A 23343-nucleotide genomic window follows, 5' to 3' on the forward strand; every position below is an offset into this window, starting at 1 on the left:
CACCAAAGAGGGAGGGTTAATGTTAGGAGAGGGTGAGGGTTAGCATACCGAACAACAAGTGTCATTATGTTAACCTTGTCGGGACACCGACTGCCGGCACAGCAGCCCAAAATACAGTGTGAAAAATGTAACATCAATAAACACTTGTGGAAATTTGATTGGCATACTGTACTTCATAGGAACAAATCACTTAACTTTCTAGGTATTAATTCTATTAATATATGGAAACATGGGATATTGACATCAGATAAGGGTCAAATTGGTCCATCTATAATTGGTCTATGGTTCACAGCACTTTTTACATTCCTTTATTGTTTTTCCCACTACATTTCCGTAAATTACCTTAGTGGTTCAGGCATCCACAATATGACGAGGTGTCTCACTGTGGCCTAATTATTAAACATATCACCCCTGCTGTTTCCACATTAATTATCACTGCTATTTACCAAAAGCTAAATACTGTCCCGCTGTCCCACCCGTGGGCCACAGTGTCCCGCAGTGCGGGGGAAGTTGGGGAGAGCACATACCGCTGCTCTGCATAGCAGAGCAGCGGGTGTGCAGAAGGTGAACAGATGCCGTGTGCATGCGCACGGCATCTGTTCACTAGTGTAGGGAGAGCCAGGGGAGCTGCCCAGCATCTCGGGGAGTGCTGGGCACGCCCCCTATAGTGACATAAACGGGGGTTACCGCAAGGCCCTGTCCCGTTTTCCAGATGACCCGCCGCTTTTTGGGAAGCTACGCCCCCTTTTTGGGCGCACGCACGTGCGAAGGGTTCCTCTTCACGGACTACAAAAGTTGGGAGGTATGCTCAAGGCACACTAACAGTCCAGGCTTTAAGGATATCCATGTTTGAGCACTTATGTTTAAATTAAAATAATTAAGTCACTTGTGCTTAAGTATGGCTAACCTGGACTGTTAGTGTGCCTTGAGAACTGAGGTTGGGAAACACCTGCCTATAGGCTACATAATTGCAATTTTTTCCGGAATGGGATAATCGGAAAGAGAGGGATCTGCGTAGTAGACAAGAGCAGTGATATATAGCCACAAAATGAATTTTCTTATTGCTGTGTTGTGTGGTGTTTAGTACTGATACATTTCAGTACCTGCACTGCCACCAATGATATATAGGCCCCATAGTACCTTACTATGTTACACACCTCATTTAATGTCTGTAATGCTTTTGAGTCATGAGGGATCATTCTGAGTTGGGCTGAAGTTTGTACTGCGCATTCTCACCAACCAAATATGCAGGCCTACATCTGTTTTTAAATCAAATCTAATAGCAAATGTGTTTTCTGTTTATGCACTGGTGGATTGCAAGTTGAAATGCCTAAATCCATATCCTGGACATACCGTATGCGACTTATATGCAGCATGAGCTTCATGGTCTATGAGCATGCATGGGAATGTCTGCATTGTGAGTTGGGTGGGACCCGAGGGCCAGGTTAACATTCTTGACTTAGGGCCATAACACCTTGTCCCAGCTCTGACTGGCATTAATAAACACATAAAATTATATAAAGACAAGAAATAATTGATCTTTTCAGGACAATGGAATCTTTTATTTAATTTTTTTTGCTTTACTTTGGATAAACTGACAAGAACATGTCATGAGGAAAGGCTAAATCTAAATAATGATGTTGACTATACAATTATATATGTCATGTTATCTATTATGTAAGATAATTAATTAGTGAGCTGAAGCATTAGACTGTCACTTAAAAAGTTGGCTTTTGCACTAGAACAACAACAGTAAGATGTTTATATGAATATCTATGACCCTGACCGTTCTTGGACATGGTGACAAATATGATAAATATAACCAAAATTATTCAATTGAATAAAAGTTTTAAAGTAAAACAAACAAAAAAAAAGATCCTCACGTTATATATTTTTAAGTGTTTCTTTTAATATAATAAAATGGCAAATTTAAGAAAAATGAATCATATTTAAAGCTGAAGTTTACATTATATATATATATTTATATAAGACGACTATACAGCAGATACAATAGTAATTGTAATTTGTAGGTCGTTCATAACCTATAAAAAAAATATGATTATGAAAATATTTGTACACTGTCGCATTACATTTTTGATTTACCCAACACTAGCCATAGGATATGGCAACCATAATATGTATTCAAGTAAGTTCCTTCAAATTCATAGAAGCATGATCCGCTGTAGCACCCAAACCAGTACATAAATACAATAGTAATAAGATCTCTCTGAATTCACAAGACAACATTGTTGAGGTACATTATATATATATATGTGTGTGTGTGTGTGTGTGTGTGTGTGTGTGTGTGTGTGTGTGTGTGTGTGTGTGTGTATAGAATGGCAATGTAGTAATTACCTAACCACGCAAAAAGAATGTAGATGCCTTGAAAGCATTTAATAATGTTCAGTGTCCTACCTTGAGCAATAAAACTGCGTATTACGTTGGACATTGGAAAGGATGATCTGTCATCTGCATATTGGTTATAAAGATCAATCATATACTGAGAAAGATTCATTGTAGGTTTCTCTGGGAGCCATACAGCAGATAAGTTCAGACTCTGGATAATTTCCTCTCTCATCCTTCCCGTCAAGGAGTTCAGAACCAGTTCTGCTTCTTCATAATTCTTAAGAAATTCTTTTTGTTTCCAATCCGGCAAAGGTTTGGTGAGAGCGAGCCTAGCTAGCAAAACAAATAGAGTACAGGACACTGGTATTCTAGAGTACCACATTGTCATTTATTTTCCTGGAGGTGCCTAAGGAATAACACTAAGATATGAAAGGTTCTTGTAAGCCCTGTGCACAAATTTGGCAGGAATAAGAAAGCAAGGGCTTCTCCTTTTGAGTTTTTTTTTTTTTTTTAAGCGACTAGCCTGTCAGTTATGAACCAGACCAAAATATTCATGGCCTCTTATCTAGGTCTTGGATTGCAATGTATCAACTAAGCTTATCACATTGAAGTCCTTAGTTAATGATGATTTTGTAAACATGGTAAGCTTGTGTAGGGCTTTGAGGGAGGGCCTCCATATATTGTACAGATGGGGCGACTGCTTAATTAACTGTTCTGAGAAAACATGCACATTCTTGATTTGTGAAATATCCCAAATCATTATTTACTGTACCCGTTCCATCCCCACCCCCCAAAAAAAGCATAAAACAGCCTGACTTTCTATTTTTGTTACAAAGGATAGTGGCCGGATATAAACACACACTGTGTTATTTATAATGGCTATAAGTTTTGCCACTTCCGTTGGCACTTTTGCACCTACAGTAGCTGGATTTACTCCTCACTGTAACTAAGGGCCTCATTTATGAACGAGTTTTATCATATACAGCCATTTCTAAAATTCATTGTGTATGATAAATGGTGCTCAAGCAAATCAGCTCCCAAATGTAATTTTTCAAACAGAAGACAGTTGGGAGGTGATTGGCTGGAGCACCATTATCATACACACAAGTTTTATTACTCGTTGCGTATGATAAAACTTATTGATAAATGGGCCCTTAGGCTTTCCATATTCAGTACCCTGCTCCTGCCTAAACCACTGGTTTTAGTGACCTGTATATATACACAGGCCCGACGAAGGAGGGACTAGAGGCACAGGTATACCGTCCGGGGAGCCGCTGTAACTTTATTGCACTGACCACCCTCGGGGCAATAAAGTTTATTTTGTTTAATCTGCACAGCGCTCTTGACATCGTGACGTCACGCAGCGCTGCACCCACTGAAAGGCAGACAGAGCAGCCGCGGCGAGCAGCTGAAAAAGGTAAGTGTGGGGGCTGGGTGCTGGGGAGACACTGTGGTTGGGGAACACTGGGCTGGAGAGACAATAGGGGCCTGTGAGGAGGTCACGAGGGGCGGCACTGTGGCCATATTGGAGGGGACAAGGTAAAGGGACAATTTATTGGAGGGGGCCCCCACAACTTAGTTGTCCCGGGGCCCCCACAAGTCTTAATCCGGCTCTGTCCCTTTACATCTCTTAGGGCCCCATTTATCAAACATCTTGCTGTGCTATGCTAATTAGCGTTTTCACTCGCCGTGCTGTTTGTTTCTCCGGGTCATGTATTTAACATGGTTAAACTTCAAAGACTTCAAAAGAGCTTGCACATGCGCAGTCAAGACTTCTGGACGCCACGGACATATTGAGGCTGCATTCCTGTTCACAATATTTCCATAGAAACCTGGAGGGGGTGGAATTGGGGGCGGGGCAAGATGCCTGATGCTGAGAGCTGCAGACAGGGACAGTGCAGCTCAGCGTTAAAAAGAAAAAACATCACAACACCATCAAATAATGCTGCCATCGAATGGTAAAAACACTACCATCACAAGAAAAACATCAATGGTCGGCAAACATCAACCACCGATGTCCATACTTACATACATGTGCTCCTCTTATCCAGCATCCGATGGTGAGTTTCTCATCCCTTAATTTGCCATTATAGGCCCTCATTCAGAGCCACTCGTTAACAGCAGTACGCTCGTTGCGTTCCGATGTTGACTAACCGCGCATGCGTCGGTGTAACACTGCGCATGTGCGTACTGCAGTTTGCGAGTTTTTTTGGACTCGTTCCTAAAATAGCGTACAGGAAGTGACATGTCAAATGTGATTGACAGAACAGGGCGTTTTAGGGTGTTGACGAGGGTGGAGATGGAAAAACGCAGGCGTGGCGAGGCGTTTTTGGGGCGTACATACATTAGCAGATGCGAGCGTAAAATGTGTACGGACCGACTCCTACGTCACTGGATGATCCTCTTTCCCTTCCAAATGCTCGCACAGCTTAGGGTCTGGATTACTCGACCACATTGGCGATGGCCTTCTCCTCCGTCCCGGGACTCCACGATGTTGTTGCGATTAATCGCGGGAGGGCAGAAAAGCAATTAGTGTTGGATTGAGAACCGGCTTGGTATGTGTTTTGAAATCAGTTTTTTGGGATAGCACAAAACCGTACGCAGGTGGAACTCAGAGCTGCTAATGTCAGGATGACACAATCAATTTGCGTACATTTGTGGGGGTTTATTTGGGCAGCAATTTGGTGGTTAGGGCCTATTGTAACAATAATGTCATCATGTTTTCAGTTTTGCACCATTTTATTTGTGCCTCTTGAATTTGCCTAATTATATGAATTTTTAAACGTTCCTTAAAGAGCCCTTTTTTTTTTTTTTTTTTTTTGGGCGAGTTTTTGCCTTTTGGCCCAGGATTAAATGTAACCCATTTGTACAATAATTTCACAATCCAATGTCATTTTTTAATTTCCAATTTATTGCTCAAACAAAAAAACTTAATTTTAAAATTTTGGGGACATCTTTTTTGCCCAAAGATATGTTCCAAACTCAAACAAATTGGCCCAACATAACTGTTGACATAAACATACAACAAAAAAATAAAAACATTTCACAAGAAAGGAGAGGGAAGTTTGGCCCAGAAAGGAATATGAGCCAAGCACAGAAGGATTGTGGGAAAAGTCACCATTGCTGTCACCGTTTTTTCACCCGTTTGGATGGGGGAGGGAGGGCGCCAGACCGGGTCCGGGATGTCATCGGACTGGCCTGTCCAGAGGCAGATGTTGTGGCCTCTGGACTAGGCACAGGGCTAGGCACATTTGGAGGATTGGCTGATGTTGTGCCAGAGGTGGAGGATCCTGATGTTCCGGCAGGAAGGGAGGTCGGCTCCACCATGTGCTGACGAACGAGCTGCTCCAGGGCATTGGTGATGCGGATGTTGGCCCTGGTATTTTCCGCCAGGGCCTGACCAATGGTCACGTTGGCCGCAGCATTTTGCTCCAGGGCCTCAGCCACCCGTAGCAGACTGGCGTCCATCCTCTGCAGAATCTCCGTATGGGAATCCGATTTGAAATTGAGTTCTGTGAGGAGGGCCACTGCCTGCGAGGGGGATTGCCCTGGACTGGCTTCTGCAGGGTCCTCAGCCGGATGTACTGGTTCCTCCCCTGCAGAGCCAGCAGAAATTCGGCGGCCAAGGCTCCCCTCTGGAGCAGACTCATCCGCCTGTGTCTCTGTTAGGAAAAAAGAGAAAAGCCTCACATTACAATCTACATATTGGCACAATAACATTTCAGAGTTGATGACATCCAAAGATTTACCTGGGACAACATGAGGAGCCGCAAAGTCTGGCATGTCCGTATCCATGTTGGACACGCCAAACACCTCCACAGGCTGCACACACCCCTGTGCCAGCTCTTCTAAATCCGTCAACTCCAATGACACAGGGGTGGGACCCCCACCTGTCCCCCTTGCATGCCTAGCCCTGTCCGCGAGTTTTTGTTTTAGGCGATATTTGAAGTCGGCCCATCTGTGGGTAAAAATGGAAGCCATTATCCTTTGGTTTAAAATGGGGTTTGTTTTTAGGGGGGGCAAGGGTTTACTTACCGCCGTTTGACATCCCGGGCTAGACGGACATAATCACCCACCCTATTCACAGCAACGGCTACCTCTTCCCACATTCTCCACTTCTGGCTTAGACTCATATTCCTGTCTGCCTGTGGCAGGATGTCCACACACTTCTGGATCAAAACCTCCATCTCCTTTCTTGTGAAATGTGGCTGCCTTTTTTTTTTGGCCGCTTTGGCCGGAATACTGGGCGCAGCAGCCTCTTCCATGTCATCCTCCTCACCTATTTGTGTAAATTTACAGAACTCACAAAATCACAACTTGCCTAATCTTATGTTTCAAATTAATCATTGATCCAAAATGCATGAAAGACTTACCGCCTGACTCTTTGGCATTTTTTCCCTGGTCTGTCGCCATGTCTGAGGTCCAAACAAGAAATACACCAGAATTTGAATGTGTTTTCGTGACGTATTTATACATGCGTCCTTATTTTGCGGCCGCATCATTGATTGTGCGGCCCTATGTGATCCCTCCTTAATTTGTGCGGGAAACGAAACACTATTTATGGCTTGGTGTGTCTCAAGTCGAGGTGGCGTTTTTGGATTGTTGGAGGTTATCCTGGCTGGAGTTTATTGATTGCGTAGAAAGGAGTTGGCGGTTGGAGATTCGTTTGTTGGTTAGATTTACGTTTTTATTTTCCGTTATCTTTGTTGGTTTATATTTTTGGGACCTCGTTTCTTGATTTGGTAAGTTTTGTGAAGTCTAACTTTTGTTCAATTGTTGTTTCATTGTGTTTCTTATTTTTTGTAATTTTTGGATCCATAATTTCTTCTATTTTAGATTTTGATTATTTTCGACCCAAAAGACCTTTTGATTTTGACTCTTATATATTTGCTCTTGGTAAGTCCATTTTTTATCTTGTATTTGCTAACTAATTAGTGCATTTTTAGTAGTTACTCTTGTGACTTGTATTAGCGAACTAATTAGCGCATTTTTAGTAGTTACTCTTGTGACTTGTAATAGCGAACTAATTAGTGCATTTTTAGTAGTTACTCTTGTGACTTGTATTAGCTAACTAATTAGCGCATTTTTAGTAGTTACTCTTGTGACTTGTATTAGCGAACTAATTAGCGCATTTTTAGTAGTTACTCTTGTGACTTGTATTAGCGAACTAATTAGCGCATTTTTAGTAGTTACTCTTGTGACTTGTATTAGCGAACTAATTTGCGCATTTTTAGTAGTTACTCTTGTGACTTGTATTAGCTAACTAATTAGCACATTTTTAGTAGTTACTCTTGTGACTTGTATTAGCGAACTAATTTGCGCATTTTTAACTGCTTAATAATCATTCTAACTTTTGGGTGGTTTCTCTTTCGCTTTTTGTGCCAACATTTCGACCCATTTTGATGTACTGTGTTAAATGTCGCTTTGCTGTTTTGCTAAATGGGTGTTTGGCATATTTTAATTTTGGTCTAGCACAAAATTTATAAACAAAAATGCACAGAGTGAAATGTGTCAAATAATTTTGGTGTTTATTTTCAGTTTGGACGTATCATGACAATACCCCGGCATGTAAGCAGCAATGGATGGTATCATCAAGCTAAGTTGTTTTAATATAGTTTTGGGGTGGGTCAAAAGCCTTACTTTGAAATCTTTGAATTTCAGGTTGATCTGGGGCGGATTGTTCTGGCCATGCTCCCGGAAGCCGACCAACCTCAATCTCGTCCCAGGCGTAGGCATCGTAGGCATGCAAGGCCCCAGATATTTCGAACACGTGTCACCCTTTTTGGAATGCCCGATGATGAGTTTTTAAGACGTTACCATCTACCTCCCAAAATCATCATAGACACTCTCTCATTAATAGGAAGTGATCTTGAGCGGCAAATTGACAGTCCAACAGCAATACCACCACTTACGCAATTTATGGCGGTGTTACATTTCTGTGCCTCAGGATCGTTTCAAACAATGGTGGGAATAGTGGCGGGCATCTCCCAATCCTCCTTTTCCCGGATCCTGAGGGCAGTGATGGAGGCACTTTTCAAGCACCTCCATCATTTTATTCAAATGCCTTTGGATATGGGTGCCCTTAGTGTGGCCAAGGCCAATTTTTACCAAATAGCTGGCTTCCCACACATCATAGGGGTTGTGGATGGTACTCACATACCACTTCAGCCTCCAGCACGGCTGGAGGCCATATTTCGAAACAGGAAACACTATTACTCCCTGAATGTAATGGTGGTATGTGATGCCTCCCTCCAGATCCTGTCCCTGAATGCTAAATTACCCGGAAGTGCACATGACTCCTTCGTCATCCGGCAATCAGGGATATGGCACAAATTAACCAACCTACAAGCTGGTGATGCGTGGCTTCTGGGTAAGTGGAGACCTTTAGTACATAACAATGTTAAGCTTGATACACAGTGTTCCTGATGTTGTCAATTCTTTTTCATAGGAGACAGTGGATATCCTTGCATGTCCTGGCTGCTCACTCCTTATTTGGCTCCCACACCAGGCCCATAAAGTGCATTTAATTCCGCACTTACAGCCACCAGGCAAGTGGTGGAGCGCTGTATCGGCCTTTTAAAAGGCCGATTCCGATGCCTCCACCGCTTTGGTGGCGAGCTCATGTATTTGCCGGATATGGTGTGGAAAATTGTGGTCCTGTGTGGGATATTTCACAACATCGCCATAAGGAGTGGTGTCCCAATGCAGCCAGAGGATGCCTTACCTGAGGATGGCCCCCCTGAGGTTGGTCGGAGGTCAGTATGTGGGGGGGCCATACGCGATGATGTGGTGGCCAGATTTTTTAGGTAAGTTTTAACAAAACAGTGTTTATACCTAATGTGTTTGTGTTTGTTTGCGAACATCTAATTTTGTTTTCTTTTTTTCACCATCTTCGGTTTGTTCACATAATCTTTGGCACTACAACGCTCACTACTTCATGCTACCCTTACCAAACCTGGATCTGGTCATTTTGGGAATATATTCTGGAACCCATATCGTAACGCCATGTTTGTGGAATCATTTTGGCATGGTCCTTCCTCAACCAGTTCTTGATTTGTTGATTTTTTTTTTTTTTTTATTGGTATGTGTTGTATTTGAGATTATCACTGTGTGTTTTTTTTGTGAGTGACCACTTTGATTTCTCAGTTATGTTGTGAATAAATGTTTGGAGAGTTAAATGTTCTTCCTTTTTTTGGATGTTACCAGCACGTTTAACCAGGTTAACACACCTTACATTTGACTAAGGGGTAATCCAGTACTGACGCCAGTTGAGCAAAAATGAAATATGTTTTCAGGTTCCCAACCCACACCAAAAGGAAGCCTGTCAAATCATTTGGCTTTGTAAGATTCGCCTAAGCAGCTTGCCCACCAACTAGGAACCTGTAAAATGTAGAAATATCTAATTGACACTACACACAAAAAGGGAAATGACATTGTTACTGTTATGTGTTTCTTGAGGGTGTTTTACATACAAATACAAAACCCAATCTAATTTTAAAAAAATGCAAAACCTTGCAGGAACAGTCTACTTATGTCAGGGTTAACTATCTTTGGTTTTGAAAAAACGAATGAGGCTGAACGTATATTAGAAATAAACAATTTATTTTGAAAAAGATAAAAAAAAAAAAAAAACTACTGCCGAAGGATGCCAGACAGCCGGTCAAGGGCCACAAGCACCCCAATTACATTTTGGCGCATGTGTGCCACACATTCTTCGACCTCTTGCCGACGCCTCTGTTCCTCTGTGGGTGAGAAAAGTGTGTGGATTAATAAAACAATAGGGAATCCACATTAAAAAAACAAAAACACAACGAAATCACTCCAAAACCAAAAATGAAAAAAAAAGGGGTGCTGCAAAAATTACAAGGCCTATGTCGAAATACCCACAGGTGTGATATGTGTATGTTGAAATCAGCAGGAAGAGGTAAAGGCAAACTGCTAAATCACCAAAAAAACAACCCAAAAATCACGAATAAAGGAACGACACATGATTACATACAAACAGTTTGTGGTTACAAAAAACGCGAAAGAAAAACATACCGGTAGCCAAAACGGCAGATCCGGAAGTCCCTCCATCTTCATCCTCGGAGGAGCCTTCATTCCCCAAAGAACGGGGCGGGGTTATCACGGACTCCGGGGAGGGGGTAATTGGAAGAGGGGTGGTTGGAGGAGAGGGGGAAGGGGGACGGAGGGGAAGGAGGCCCGACAGTTCCGGGAGAGGGTCTTGGAAGGCTTGGGAGGAGGGGGGAATAGGGGAATTATTTGGGGTGGAGTGTTGGCTGGGGGTTGGTTAGAGTGGGCGGGAACGCCGTCTGGCCGGACGGTGACGGCGTAGTCTTGGCTGTCCCCCTAAAAGATGTCAAACAAATTGTGGTTAGTTTCTGGCCAAATCCTGACCAAATAACATTTTAAAATCACCCACCATCAACAAAAAACATGCAAATATGAGTAGAATGAATATATCAGAAATAGAGGGAAAACATGGCCATGCAGATATGAGGAGAATGAATAAATAGGACAGACATGAAAACATGCACACGCAGATATGAGGAGAATGAAAAAATAGGACAGACATGAAAACATGCACACGCAGTTTGCCCCACAAAGACAAACATGAAAACCACAATACATAACACTTACTTTCCACTATCTGCATGCGAAAGCATGCCAGCAAGCGGGGCGTTCGCCGTTGCAGGTCAGACCACCTGCGCTCCAGCTGGCCGATGTTGCGGCGTGAGCCGAAGGAGCGCAGGCGGGCCCGTGCCTCCGCATACGCGGAACGCTTCTGCCGGTTGGTGATGGGTGGAGGCTGGCTGGTGATACGCCGATCCATCACCTCCGTTAGCACCAGCAGCTCGCGCCTGGTGAATGCGGAGGCTCTCATGATGGCAATGGTGTTTTTCTTACAAATCATTTTTGATAAAGTGTGCAAAAAATTTCTGATTGGCTAATGTATCTTGGAAATTAACAGGAGCAATTTTATTGGTTAGTGTATGAGTCATGTGTTCGACAGGGCCAGAAATCTCTGGAGAGTTATGATAGGCTTGATGCAGTGACATGCGTAAGCAAATTTAAATAAAGAAATGAACCCCGGGAAATATGCGGGGATCCACAGCAATAGAACAATTGTTTCATTGTGGCTAACATGTTTTTTGAGCAATAAAAGCGAATGTTTAAGCCGTACGTATTCTGCGGGTAAACACAAACACGGACAAGAGTAAAGTTTCTTGCATTGTGTTGAAAAAAAAAAAACAATTAAGCTAATTGATACATTGATTGGCATGATACGATTGAGGGAGGTAGGCAGAATAAAGGAGCAGGTAATCGACATCTGACATGGCCACTTCCGGTTTATACTTGTGCGTGCGTTCCCTTCAAGCCATTTCGGGGATGTACGCTCGCTATTTCGCACGCTCGTTAGTTAGAGGAGGGGTCGTCTGAGTTTGGGGAGGATTTTTAGATGCGAACGAAAATACGAGCGAGCCCTTGAATTTAAATATTTTTGTACGTACGCCTAACGTACGTGCGCCCGCTTGCGAGTGGGTCTGAATCAGGCCCATAGATCTAATGACAGGGAGTATGTAATCCAGCATACTCTTGCTAATGTGACTCATTAATATTTGTATACTGTGTTCATGTGTATGCATCCTGCATGTTTGCTGTGTTCATGTGTATGCATCCTGCATGTTTGCTGTGTTCATGTGTATGCATCCTGCATGTTTGCATTGCAGTATCTCATCAGTGCATGTTGTAATTGCATTCTATCATTTATTTTCACAGTTTTACCAATTTCCTCTATTGTATAATAAAAACACCATTCTTCAGATCATCACATCTGACTGGAATTATTGAAAAGTAAAAGTGGTTATACTGTATGCCTGGAATTTGTCAAGAGACTTAAGCCGGCCATACGCGGTGCGAAATGCAACATGTGACGTGACAGGGGATCCGACGTCCGACATATCGGGCAGTCCCCACCGACTGCTGGCTCCCCCACCTGCACAACGCTGCATGGGATCGCACATCGCATCCCCTGATCGACTGAACCTGCAGTAAGATCAGGGGATGCGATGTACGACCCCACGGGTGCGCGCACTATCCGATATCATGCCCATACATGGTACGATAAAGCAGCCAAATCGCACCAATCTGTTGGATCGGCTTATTTATCGTACCGTGTATGTGTACTTTACGTAAAAGGCAGAACACACTGTATCCTGAAGCTTGTGAGTCACTCCTCAGGGCTCCGCCTGCAAAAGCCAGCAATGTAGAAGGAGCCAGTAAAGGGCCTTGGACAGAGACAGGAGAACCAGGGGATGTAGTCATAATCCTGACCGCTGGGATTCCGGCATTCAGAATACCGATGCCGGAAACTGGACACTTATTAGTAATAACGGCACCGGCATCCCGACCGCAGGGATCCTGAAAGATAAGCACTGAGGATAGGGAGAGGTTTAGGATTAGGGTTAGGGTTAGGCACTAGGTGGAGGGTTAGGATTAAGGTTAGGGTTAGGCACTAGGGGGAGGGTTAGGATTATGTTTAGGGTTAGGCACTATGGGGAGGGTTAGGTTTAGGCTGCGGGGGAGCTTAGGTTTAGGCTGCGGGGAGGGAGGAGTAGGGTTAGGGGTTAGGTTATGCTTACTTACGGCTATAGTCTGCCCCCCCGTGAAGCTGAAAGCAGTAGGTCCTCTCCGGGCTGCTCCCGGGAAGGATTCCTAAAAAGTCGGTATGTATGCTGTACACGCTTTTGCAACCTAGAACCAATCTTACAGCCGTTCATCAATCAGTAAGCCATATATAAAAAAATTCCCAGCAAGGGTACATAACACACATACATACAACCATGAAAACAGAAATAAGAGCAGATGTTTGGCTGTTAAAGTACGGATTTTACATTGAAATACACCAGTTAACGTTATTGCCTAGTCCCATTACCAACAAACTGGAGCTGTATTTCTGTTTGTTTTGCTTCTATATTTATTTACAAACATTTTATTGACATGTATATCTTTATTTCCTATGTGCTATCTTGATAACCTTCTGATGCACACGACCAACTGTGCATCCACCTTCTGAATTTTTCCTATGAACGTATCTACATCATACACAAGGATTCCATTTGATCAAACTCTGCATCCATCATGCTGGGTGTGTCTGTCAAATAGACAGCAAGGGGGATATTTACTAAAATTCATGTTTTTAGAAGTGGAGATGTTGCCCATAGCAACAAATCAGATTCACTTAACATTTATCTAGCACCTTCTAGAAGATAATAGCTAGAATATGATTGGTTGCTAACTTTCTATGGGAAACAACTCCACTTCTAAAAACCCACACTTTAGTAAATATACCCCCAAGTCTGGAATTGATATGTTGACTTTGGACACTCATGAGACATGTAAGATCTTCTGATAGTTTTTTAGACTACTTGTCACACTTGTGATAAAGCAGGATTTGAATAACACTGGGGAACAGTCAATCTGTTCCCAGGAATTTAAGAGACGATTTCATAGAAACATAGAATTTGACGGCAGATAAGAACCACTTGGCCCATCTAGTCTGCCTCATTTTTAAACATACTGTTACCTGAACCCTTATTGATCCTTACTTCTGAACGATATCCTCCTGTCTATCCCATGCATGTTTAAATTGCTCTACTGTCTTAGCCTCTACCACCTCTGATGAGAGACTATTCCACTTGCCCACTACCCTTTCTGTGAAGTAATATTTCCTCAAATTTCCCCTGAACCTACCACCCTCCAGTTTCAGAACATGTCCTCTTGTTCTAATACTTCTCTTTCTTTGAAGAATGTCTCCTTCCTTTACCTTGTTAAAACCCTTTATATATTTGAACGTTTCTATCATGTCCCCCCCTTTCCCTTCTCTGCTCCAAACTATACATATTAATATCATTTAGTCTTTCCTGGTACGATTTGTGGTGTAGACCCCGCATCATTTTAGTTGCCCTTCTTTGTACAGTCTCTAATGTATTAATATCCTTCTGGAGATATGGCCTCCAGAACTGAACACAGTATTCGAGATGAGGACATACCAATGACCTATACGGTGGTATTATCACTTCTTTTCTTTCTGCTACTGATTCCTCTCCCTATGCAACCAAGCATCTGACTTGCCTTCCTCATTGCTTTGTTACAATGTTTGCTTGCCTTTAAGTAACCTGAAATAGTGACTCTTAGATCCCTTTCCTCTTCAGTAGTTTCCAGTATAATGCCATTAATACTATATTTAGCCTTTGGATTTATGAGACCCAAGTGCATGATCTTGCATTTTTTGGCATTAAACTGTAGTTGCCACATTCTTGACCATTCCTCTAGTCTACCGAGATCATCAATCATTTGTTTTACCCCTCCTGGTGTGTCTACCCTGTTGTATACCTTTGTATCATCTGCAAAAAGGCATAGTTTCCCTTCAATACCATTTACAATGTCACAAATAAAGATATTACAAAGCACTGGTCCAAGTACAGATCCCTGAGGTACTCCACTGGTAACATTTCCCTCTTGAGACTGCACTCCATTTACTACAACTCTCTGTTTCATATCCTGCAGCCATGATCTTATCCATTCAACTATCTTTGTATCCAATCTCATGCTTTCCAGTTTATGTAAGTCTGCGATGTGGAACAGTGTCAAAAGCCTTACTAAGTCTAGATAAGCTACAGTATATCTATGGCCCCTCCTTTATCTATTTCCTTAGTAACCCAGTCAAAAAAGCCAATAAGATTTGTTTGACATGTAAATCCATTTTGTTTGGGGTCCTGCAAATTGCTGGATTTGAGATAATCTACGACTCTTTCTTTTAAGAGTGTTTCCATCAATTTCCCAACTACTGATGTAAGGCTCACTGGTCGGCAGTTGCTTGCCTCTTCCAGTGGCGTAACTACAGACCCCGCAGTGGCTTGGGGGCGCGGGGGCTTGTGGGGCAATGTGGCTGCAGATTTCATGCGGACAAGCCGTCCGCATGAAATCTGCAGAAAAAGGCCCTCCAAAAATGGCCGTCGCCTTGGAGGAGACAGATGCTAGAGGTCCTACTGGACCTCTAGCATCTGTTAGTCACCCAGGCAGGGCGGTAGTGCGGACAGTACATAAGTGCCGTCCGCACTACACTATTAGCATAACAAACACACAGCCGCCGCCGGCTGCTGTGTGATTGTTTTAGCAGCCAATGAGAGTCAAACAGACTCATAGGCTGGTGCGCCCACTGCCGGAGCTGGACATCTTCTGGCTCTCCCATCATGCAGAGTGGGTCGGCCCGGGAGGATGCCAGACGGAGGAGCTGATGCTGGAGTGGGGATCAAGGTAAGTGGAGGTCTTTTTTTTGTGTGTGTCTGGCTGGCTGGGGGGGTTACTATTACTGGGGGGCATTGCTTGGGGGGGTAAATACTGGTACTGCTGGGGGAGGGACTACTACTGGGGGGAATTTCTGGGGGGTTACTGCTATTGGTACTTCTGGGGGGGACTACTGCTGGGGGGGTTACTACTCGTACTGCTGGGGGGGACTACTGGGGGCATTACTGGGGGGGGTTACTACTACTGGTACTGCTGGGGGGGACTACTGGGGGCATTGCTGGGGGGTTACTACTACTGGTACTGCTGGGGGGGACTACTGGGGGGCATTGCTGGGGGGGTTACTACTACTGGTACTGCTGGGGGGGACTACTGGGGGCATTTCTGGGGGGGACTATTGGGGGCACTGCTGGGTGGGACTACTACTGGGTGCACTGCTGGGTGGGACTGCTATTAGGGGTACTGCTGGGGGGACTACTACTGGGTGCACTGCTGGAGGGACTGCTCCTGGGGGCATTGCTGAGGGGGAGATGACTACTTCTGGGGGCATTGCTGGGGGGGGCTACTACTGGGGGTACTGCACTGGTGGGATTACTACTGGGGAAATTATATAAGGGACATGGAAAGGGGGACCACTACCTGGGGCACTATATAAGGGGCACTGCATAGGGGGCCACTACTGGGGGCACTGTATAAGACCCCTGACAACTAGCAGGTAATGTAAAAGTAATTAGAAGCCTTACTGTGGGGTAGAAATGGTGTCAGGGGGCAAATATGTAAGTGGCACTTTGGTAATAGGCATTACAGTGTGCGGCATAATGTGTAATGGGCATTATGGTGTGTAGAATAATGTGTAAGGGGCATTACTACAAGGAGGAAAAATACTGCAAACTGTCTAGGGGGGTGGGCCACATTTTTAACTTTAGCACTGGGAGCCAAATTGCGTATAAATGGCCCTGTAATTATTTTACCAAAATGCCATGGGGGGGGGGTGTCAGAAATGTTTTTGGCAGGGGGGAGCAAAAAGTATAGTTATGCCACTGGCCTCTTCCTTGCTTCCACTTTTGTGCAGTGGGACAATGTTAGCTTTTTTCCAGTCCTCTGGAATTACTCCAGTAGCTAGTGACTGGTTGAATAATTCTGTTAATGGTGTTAGCAGCACCCCTTTAAGCTCTTTTAGTATCCTTGGATGTATCCCATCTGGCCCCATTGATTTATCCACTTTCAGTTTTGAGAGTTCTGTTAGGATCTTCTTCTCTTTAAATGTGCTTGTTCCTACCTCATTTTTCTGATCACATCTGCAACTTTTGGTCCCTTCCCCTCTCTCTCAGTAGTGAATACTGAACAAAAATAATTATTAAGATGATCAGCTATTACATTGTCTCCCTCAACAAGACTCCCTCTTTCTGTCTTTAGTCTTTTTATTGCATCTTTCGCTTATACACTTAAATAAAGTTTTGCCGTCTTTACCCACTGACTGCCATTTTCTCCTCAGCTTTTGCCTTTGCACATCTGATTACTTTCTTAGACTCCTTCTGTATTATAAGATACAACTCTTTGTCTTCATTACTTTGCATCTGCTTGTATTTCCTAAAGGCCATTTTGTTTGCTTTCACAATACTTGCTACCTCTTTCCCAAACCACACTGGCTTCCTTTTCCTTGTGGTTTTCCTAACCCTTATCGATACCTAATTTAAACCTCTATGTGATCCTACCTATACCTTCTAGAATTGTCGCAATTTAGCGTAATGAGTCGCACAGTAAATAAATGCCTTCAGACTTTGAATGTGGTTCCAAAGCACAAAAAGTTATTATTCAACATAAAAACAGATGGTTTCACGCTGTGATCTAAAGACAATTAGCGCAAATAAATCATACAGACCCAAGGTACAGTTGTTATATACGCACGCGCTCTGGGCCCAGATACCGGCATCAGCAATAGAAGCCTCCATCAATAGCACAGCAAGAAGACTCAAGACTGGGGTCAGAGAATGCACTTATATACTCTTTCAGGGATTGGAAATACAATAGGCAAGTTTGGCATGATTCCATTGGTTCTTCTTAAAGCTGTCTCGGTTACAGGATTGTTTATTGGACAATTTCAAATGGACACAAACGGTCTCCAACCGCTCTTTGTATCCTTTTTCCCGCTGCATGCAAATCTAAGCTGCTAACATTACTGAGTACATTTTAATGTTTTAACTCTCTATAGTCCATAGTTTGCAGACATCTGTTCCGATCTTCTCACCGATGGTACCGGAAATCTGTGGAGACACAGTGGATCAGTACAACACCAGACTCTGTCTGCTTACCATGTAATAAACCTTAGATATCAAATAACCTTTATTACACAACATTAATAATCACTGAATAAACCTTGAATATTACACTTTAATACTAAGGAACCTTTCATGTAAGTGTGCAGTGTGGAAGTACTGGGGAATTGGGAAAAGACGCTAGTTAGCGTTGTGCGACTATGTGTTTTGTGGAGTACATTATGGTGTGTGTCTTGCAGGGATACTTAGTTTATATGTTTTAGCGACTGTCTGTATTTATGTGGTGAGGACTTTTAACTTCTTTCTATTGCGTGGGAATCGCACAACGCTAAATAGCATCGCTGTATGTACTTATAGTGGCGCTAGGCAGCCAGTCGCAAAATGGCGTCTCATTGCCATTCGCAAAATGGCTTTGCGCAGATCTAATTTTAAACTGATCCTGTCTCAGCAAATTATCCGGCTTCGACAGTCCACCCTTTGATAGCAAACAACATGCTATCAAACTCTGATTTAACAATTAATTTTAGGCTTACATTATGACATATTATTTAATGTTATATTATGGGATGGCACAAGGTGGTTCTTAATCCATAAATAATGTGTCTCTAGGAGGGAACATAAAACTACCCTTATATGCACACCGTGGATCCTGGGAGATCATGGAAAAGATATGGGGATGCATCAATCCTATAAAGGAAGTCTTGAGTGGGGAATAGGGACTAACATTATTTATGGTGTTTTAAAATAACATTTTTATTAATACATTTATGCATGTCTAAATATAATACATTATACGATGGTATTTCCTAGTTCAGGGTTGTAATGCAGTTCTACATTTACCTCAGTATTCATATTGTCACTACTGACCACCATCATAATTTCATTCTTCCGGTTTACCTTATCTTTACATTTTCCACACTTCAACACAGTAGAAATACACCTGAAACATATGCCAATTACTATGATGACAACCAGTATGAGGATCAGGAGTTTACCTATACTTGCAATCATTTCCTGAACCCATTCCCCTAGACTTGAGAACCATTTCCCTGGGTTCAACCATGAAACCCATTCCTCAACCTTCTCCTCTACTTCAGCCACTGAAGCATTATGGTTCTTTCGAAATTCCCATTTTAGCTGCAGAATTTCATCCATCTTCTGGTCTATCACCTCCTTGGGGTCGCTGGTATCATTTGTGACATAAGTGCAACACTTTACTCCAAATTGGGTGGCCAAAGTTACGCAATACCCTCCAGTGACAGCTGTTAAATAATTTAACACTAGTCTGTGTTGCACCAATTCTTTCTTGTACGCTTGCAACTCCCTACCTGTATACCTGAATGTGTCGTCATACATCTCGGTGATATTATCTATCAATTTAGCAAGATCTTGGATATATCTAAAATTTTGTGTACCCCGAGCGATCCTGGTGGGATCCAGTGCTACTAAAACTTGAAAGCCAGTTGTCTCACTAATTAACTGTGTGACTTTATGCACATCACCAGGTAATTTCTTTTGCCTCTGTGTTCATACTGTGTGTGAAGATATGGTGATGGTGTGTTTTTATGAATACCAAGCATTTCATCATGTGTGAGGGTCATAACCTCTGGGACTACTCTTCCCAGATAACACAAACCTTCGGAACTCGGAGAGAGCCACTTATACGCTTTCCTTCCACATATAAAATATACATCCTCGGGGAGAGCATAAGGAATAGTATGCATCATGATCATTAAACACATTTCCCTCACGAATAATCCTATCTCAGGTTCTCCCATCTGGCAAATACATGTTTCTGGTTGTATAATATTAGCACAGTACCCTTCTGGTATTCTACCAACCATTTCTTTGGTGTTACTTAGTGTATATTTATACCGGAAGTGTCTTCCACCTGACCTAATTTTGCGTAATAGTTCATAATTCATAGGCTCACGGTCAGCTCTTTCTGAGAAGGTCATCGTCTGATTATTTCCAGTCACCTCCCAACTTCCTGGATTATTGGAGTTGGTGATGTTTAAACATAAAAGTGTTTTATCTGCCTGGTACTGGTGGAGCTTAAAATGGGGTGGTTTGGTGTTAAGAAATTTTCCATCCAGTGTCTTCCCTGTTGGCAATTCTAAAATTTCAGAGATATTTAACGGGAAGGGCACTAATCCTACATGATGCTCTCCTTGGGGCAGGTGAGAGCACACCCAACAGTCAGTTTGGTTCAAAATTTTGCCCACCATTGGTGTGATATTCTAGAGGATACCCACCCCAATACTGATTATACTTAGGTTGACAACGTTGGATGCATCTTTCATCAATTACGGACCCACAGAACTCACACATACAATAATCCTCAGATGATAGACCTTCACACTGTCCCCGAGTATCCAATATAGCAGCTCTCTTAACAATTACAGTACTAAGATTGGTCAAACACTCCTCTGATTGGCATAGCACTCCTCCTTCCGACTCCACTCCATCAATACTGCCATCAGCTCCCATCTCCTCTATTGGTCCCCCGTCACAGACACCAGATATCCCCGAACAAATCAGGATGATGGAAACTCTGGTAGAGAATATAAAAATGAACACAGCAGACCAGTCCATCGCCGCAGCAAGGACCTGCAAAATTTCTTTAGCTCAGATATCTCACTGCAATCTTTTAACCCTCCCGGAACAAGCTCGTGATCGACAGGTCCATGTTATCAGCCTCGTTTCCACCTTGTTTCTCCACCGGTTGGTTGACCTTCTTGCAGTGAGTAGAATGGACCCAGGTATCTCTCTCGGCCACCTTTAGAGATGTGGTACTCGTCAGCAACACCTGGTACGGACCTTCCCAACGATCAGTCAAACAACCTGAACGCAAGAAATCTTTGATCATAACATATTCTCCAGGTTCAACATCATGACAGTTTGTTTCTGGCATATCATGTGACAACAATTTCAGTTTCTGCTGTTGCTGTTTTAACTGCTTACTCATTGATATAAGATACCTTACAGTTACCTCGTTGTTACCTTTCAAATCTTTCTGCGGACTTATAATCAAATGAGGTTGTCTACCAAACAGTATTTCAAAGGGGGACAGATTTAGAGGGGGTCTAGGAGTGGTCCTTATGCTATGTAGGACCAACGGTAGTGCTTCTGGCCATCCTAGTCCAGTCTCTGCCATAATTTTACTTAGTTTGTTTTTAATAGTTCCGTTCATCCTCTCCTCCTTGGCACTGGCTTGCGGTCGGTAGGGGGTATGAAGTTGACTATTAATACCCATCAGCTTACACATATTTTGAAAAACATCACCTGTGAAATGAGTACCCCTATCACTCTCGATAATTTTAGAGATACCGTATCTGCATACAAACTCCTGAAGAATTTTCTTGGCAGTAAACGCAGCAGTATTAGTGGCAGCTGGGTATGCCTCAACCCAATTGGAAAACACATCAGTGCACACTAATACATACTTGAGATTCCTGCAGGGTGGTAATTGGATGAAATCAATTTGTATTACCTGGAAAGGTCTATCAGTTGGGGGAATGTGGGATGGTTCGGTAGGGATCGTTTTCCCAATGTTTTTCCTCAAGCAGGTCAGACAGGACATTGCTCTCTTTTCCGCTTGGGAAGAAAAACCCGGTGTGCACCAGTATGCTCTCACCAATTTACACATACCTTGCTTTCCCAGATGAGTCAGACCGTGTGCTGCCTCAGCCAGGCTTGGGTAATATGCCTTCGGAGCTACTGGCTTACCTTGTCCATCTCTCCAGAGTCCAGAGGACTCTTGCCCACATCCCTTGGACTTCCAGACTGACTTTTCCTGGAGAGAACACAAATTTTGCATCTCAATTAATTTCAGCATATCAATTGTTTGGAAAGTCATGATTTGTTCAGTTGGTACATTCATTTTTAATCCTCTGCCCATTTTGCAGCTTCGTCTGCCCTGTTGTTGCTCAGTGACACCGGGTCATCTTCACATGTATGGGATTTACACTTTATTACTGCCACTGCCTTTGGCAATTGGATTGCTGTTAATAGTCCTTTTATATGTTTGGAATGTGCAATTGGTGTGCCTGCTGCTGTCATAAATTTTCTCAGACACCATAAGGCACCAAAATTGTGTACTACTCCAAAGGCGTACCTAGAGTCAGTATAGATATTAGCAGATTTACCTTTCGCTAATTCACACGCTCTCTTTAGTGCCACCAGTTCCGCCACTTGGGCTGAGTGCTGTGGTCCTAAAGGTTCGGCTTCTATGATGTCTTCGTCATTTACAACAGCATAACCTGTACATAACTCTACAGTGTCAGTTTGTCTATGACAACTCCCATCCGTGTAAAATGTCACATCTACATTTTCTAAAGGTGTATCCCGTATGTCAGGTCTTGCAGTAAAGGTCTGATTCAGATATTCCATACAATCATGTGCATCAATATACCTGCAGAACTCACCTGTTGCCAGCGGCTCACCTCTCTCCACCCCTCTCCACCCTTTGTGCATCATGTTGCACATATTGTAAATACGTAGCTGGGTTTAACGTACTGCACCTTTTGATGGTGATGTTTGCAGGTGCTATTAAGGCTAGTTCCCAGTTTGTGAACCTAGCTGAGGAAGACATGTCTGGTTTGGGCAGAATTTAGCAAAGCAGATACAGCATGGGGAGTATAGACAATCATATCATGGCCTAGTACCAAATCCTCACTCTCACTGACCAATAGAGCAGTTGCTGCTACACTTCTTAAACACGTTGGGAGTGATCTAGCCACAGTGTCCAATTGTGCACTGTAGTATGCTACGGGTCTACTGGCATCACCATGTTTATGTGTGAGGACACCTGCTGCACACCCCTCAGCTTCCGTACAATACAAAGCAAAAGGTTTTTCATAATCAGGTATTCCCAATGCAGGTGCTTTTGTCAGACTATCCTTAAGATTAAGGAAAGCCTGCTCTGATTCCTCTGTGTGTATGACACGATCGGGCTTTGAGGAAAAGACTAAGGGCCTCATTCAGACCCGGTCGCAAGCGCTGAGCACTCGCAACCGGGTCTATGTTTGCACACTGGGCATGTGCACGATGGAGCTGGCTCTGTTGTGCGCATGCGCGAGGACCGGACAGCACAGACGGTGTAATGGTTAGCATTACTGCCTCACAGCACTGAGGTCGTGGGTTTGATTCCCACCACGGCCCTACCTGTGCGGAGTTTGTATATTCTCCCTGTGCTTGCGTGGGTTTCCTCTGGGCACTCCAGTTTCCTCCCACACTCCAAAAATATACCGGTAGGTTAATTGACTCCCAACACAAAATTAACCCTAGTGTATATGTGTGCGCGCATGTGATAGGGAATATAGAGTGTAAGATCCACTGGGGCAGGGACTGATGTGAATGGCCAAATATTCTCTGTAAAGCGTTGCAGAATATGTGTGCGCTATATAAGTAA

General features: G+C 43.3%; 1 protein-coding gene across 1 annotated transcript in view; it reads right to left on the reverse strand.

Moving 5' to 3' along the window:
- LOC148522898 (growth/differentiation factor 2-like) overlaps positions 1-2734 on the reverse strand; it is an 80685-nt gene extending 77951 nt beyond the window's left edge. Inside the window, exon 1 of the mRNA XM_088473555.1 lies at positions 2416-2734. Within this exon, the coding sequence (XP_088329681.1) occupies positions 2416-2734 (319 nt within the window). The remainder of the gene's footprint in view (positions 1-2415) is intronic.
- Between the last annotated feature and the right edge of the window lie 20609 nt (positions 2735-23343).

This window comes from Taudactylus pleione, unplaced genomic scaffold, assembly GCF_031769625.1.
Source record: "Taudactylus pleione unplaced genomic scaffold, aTauple2 ptg000136l, whole genome shotgun sequence".
Classification (NCBI taxonomy): Eukaryota; Metazoa; Chordata; class Amphibia; order Anura; family Myobatrachidae; genus Taudactylus; species Taudactylus pleione.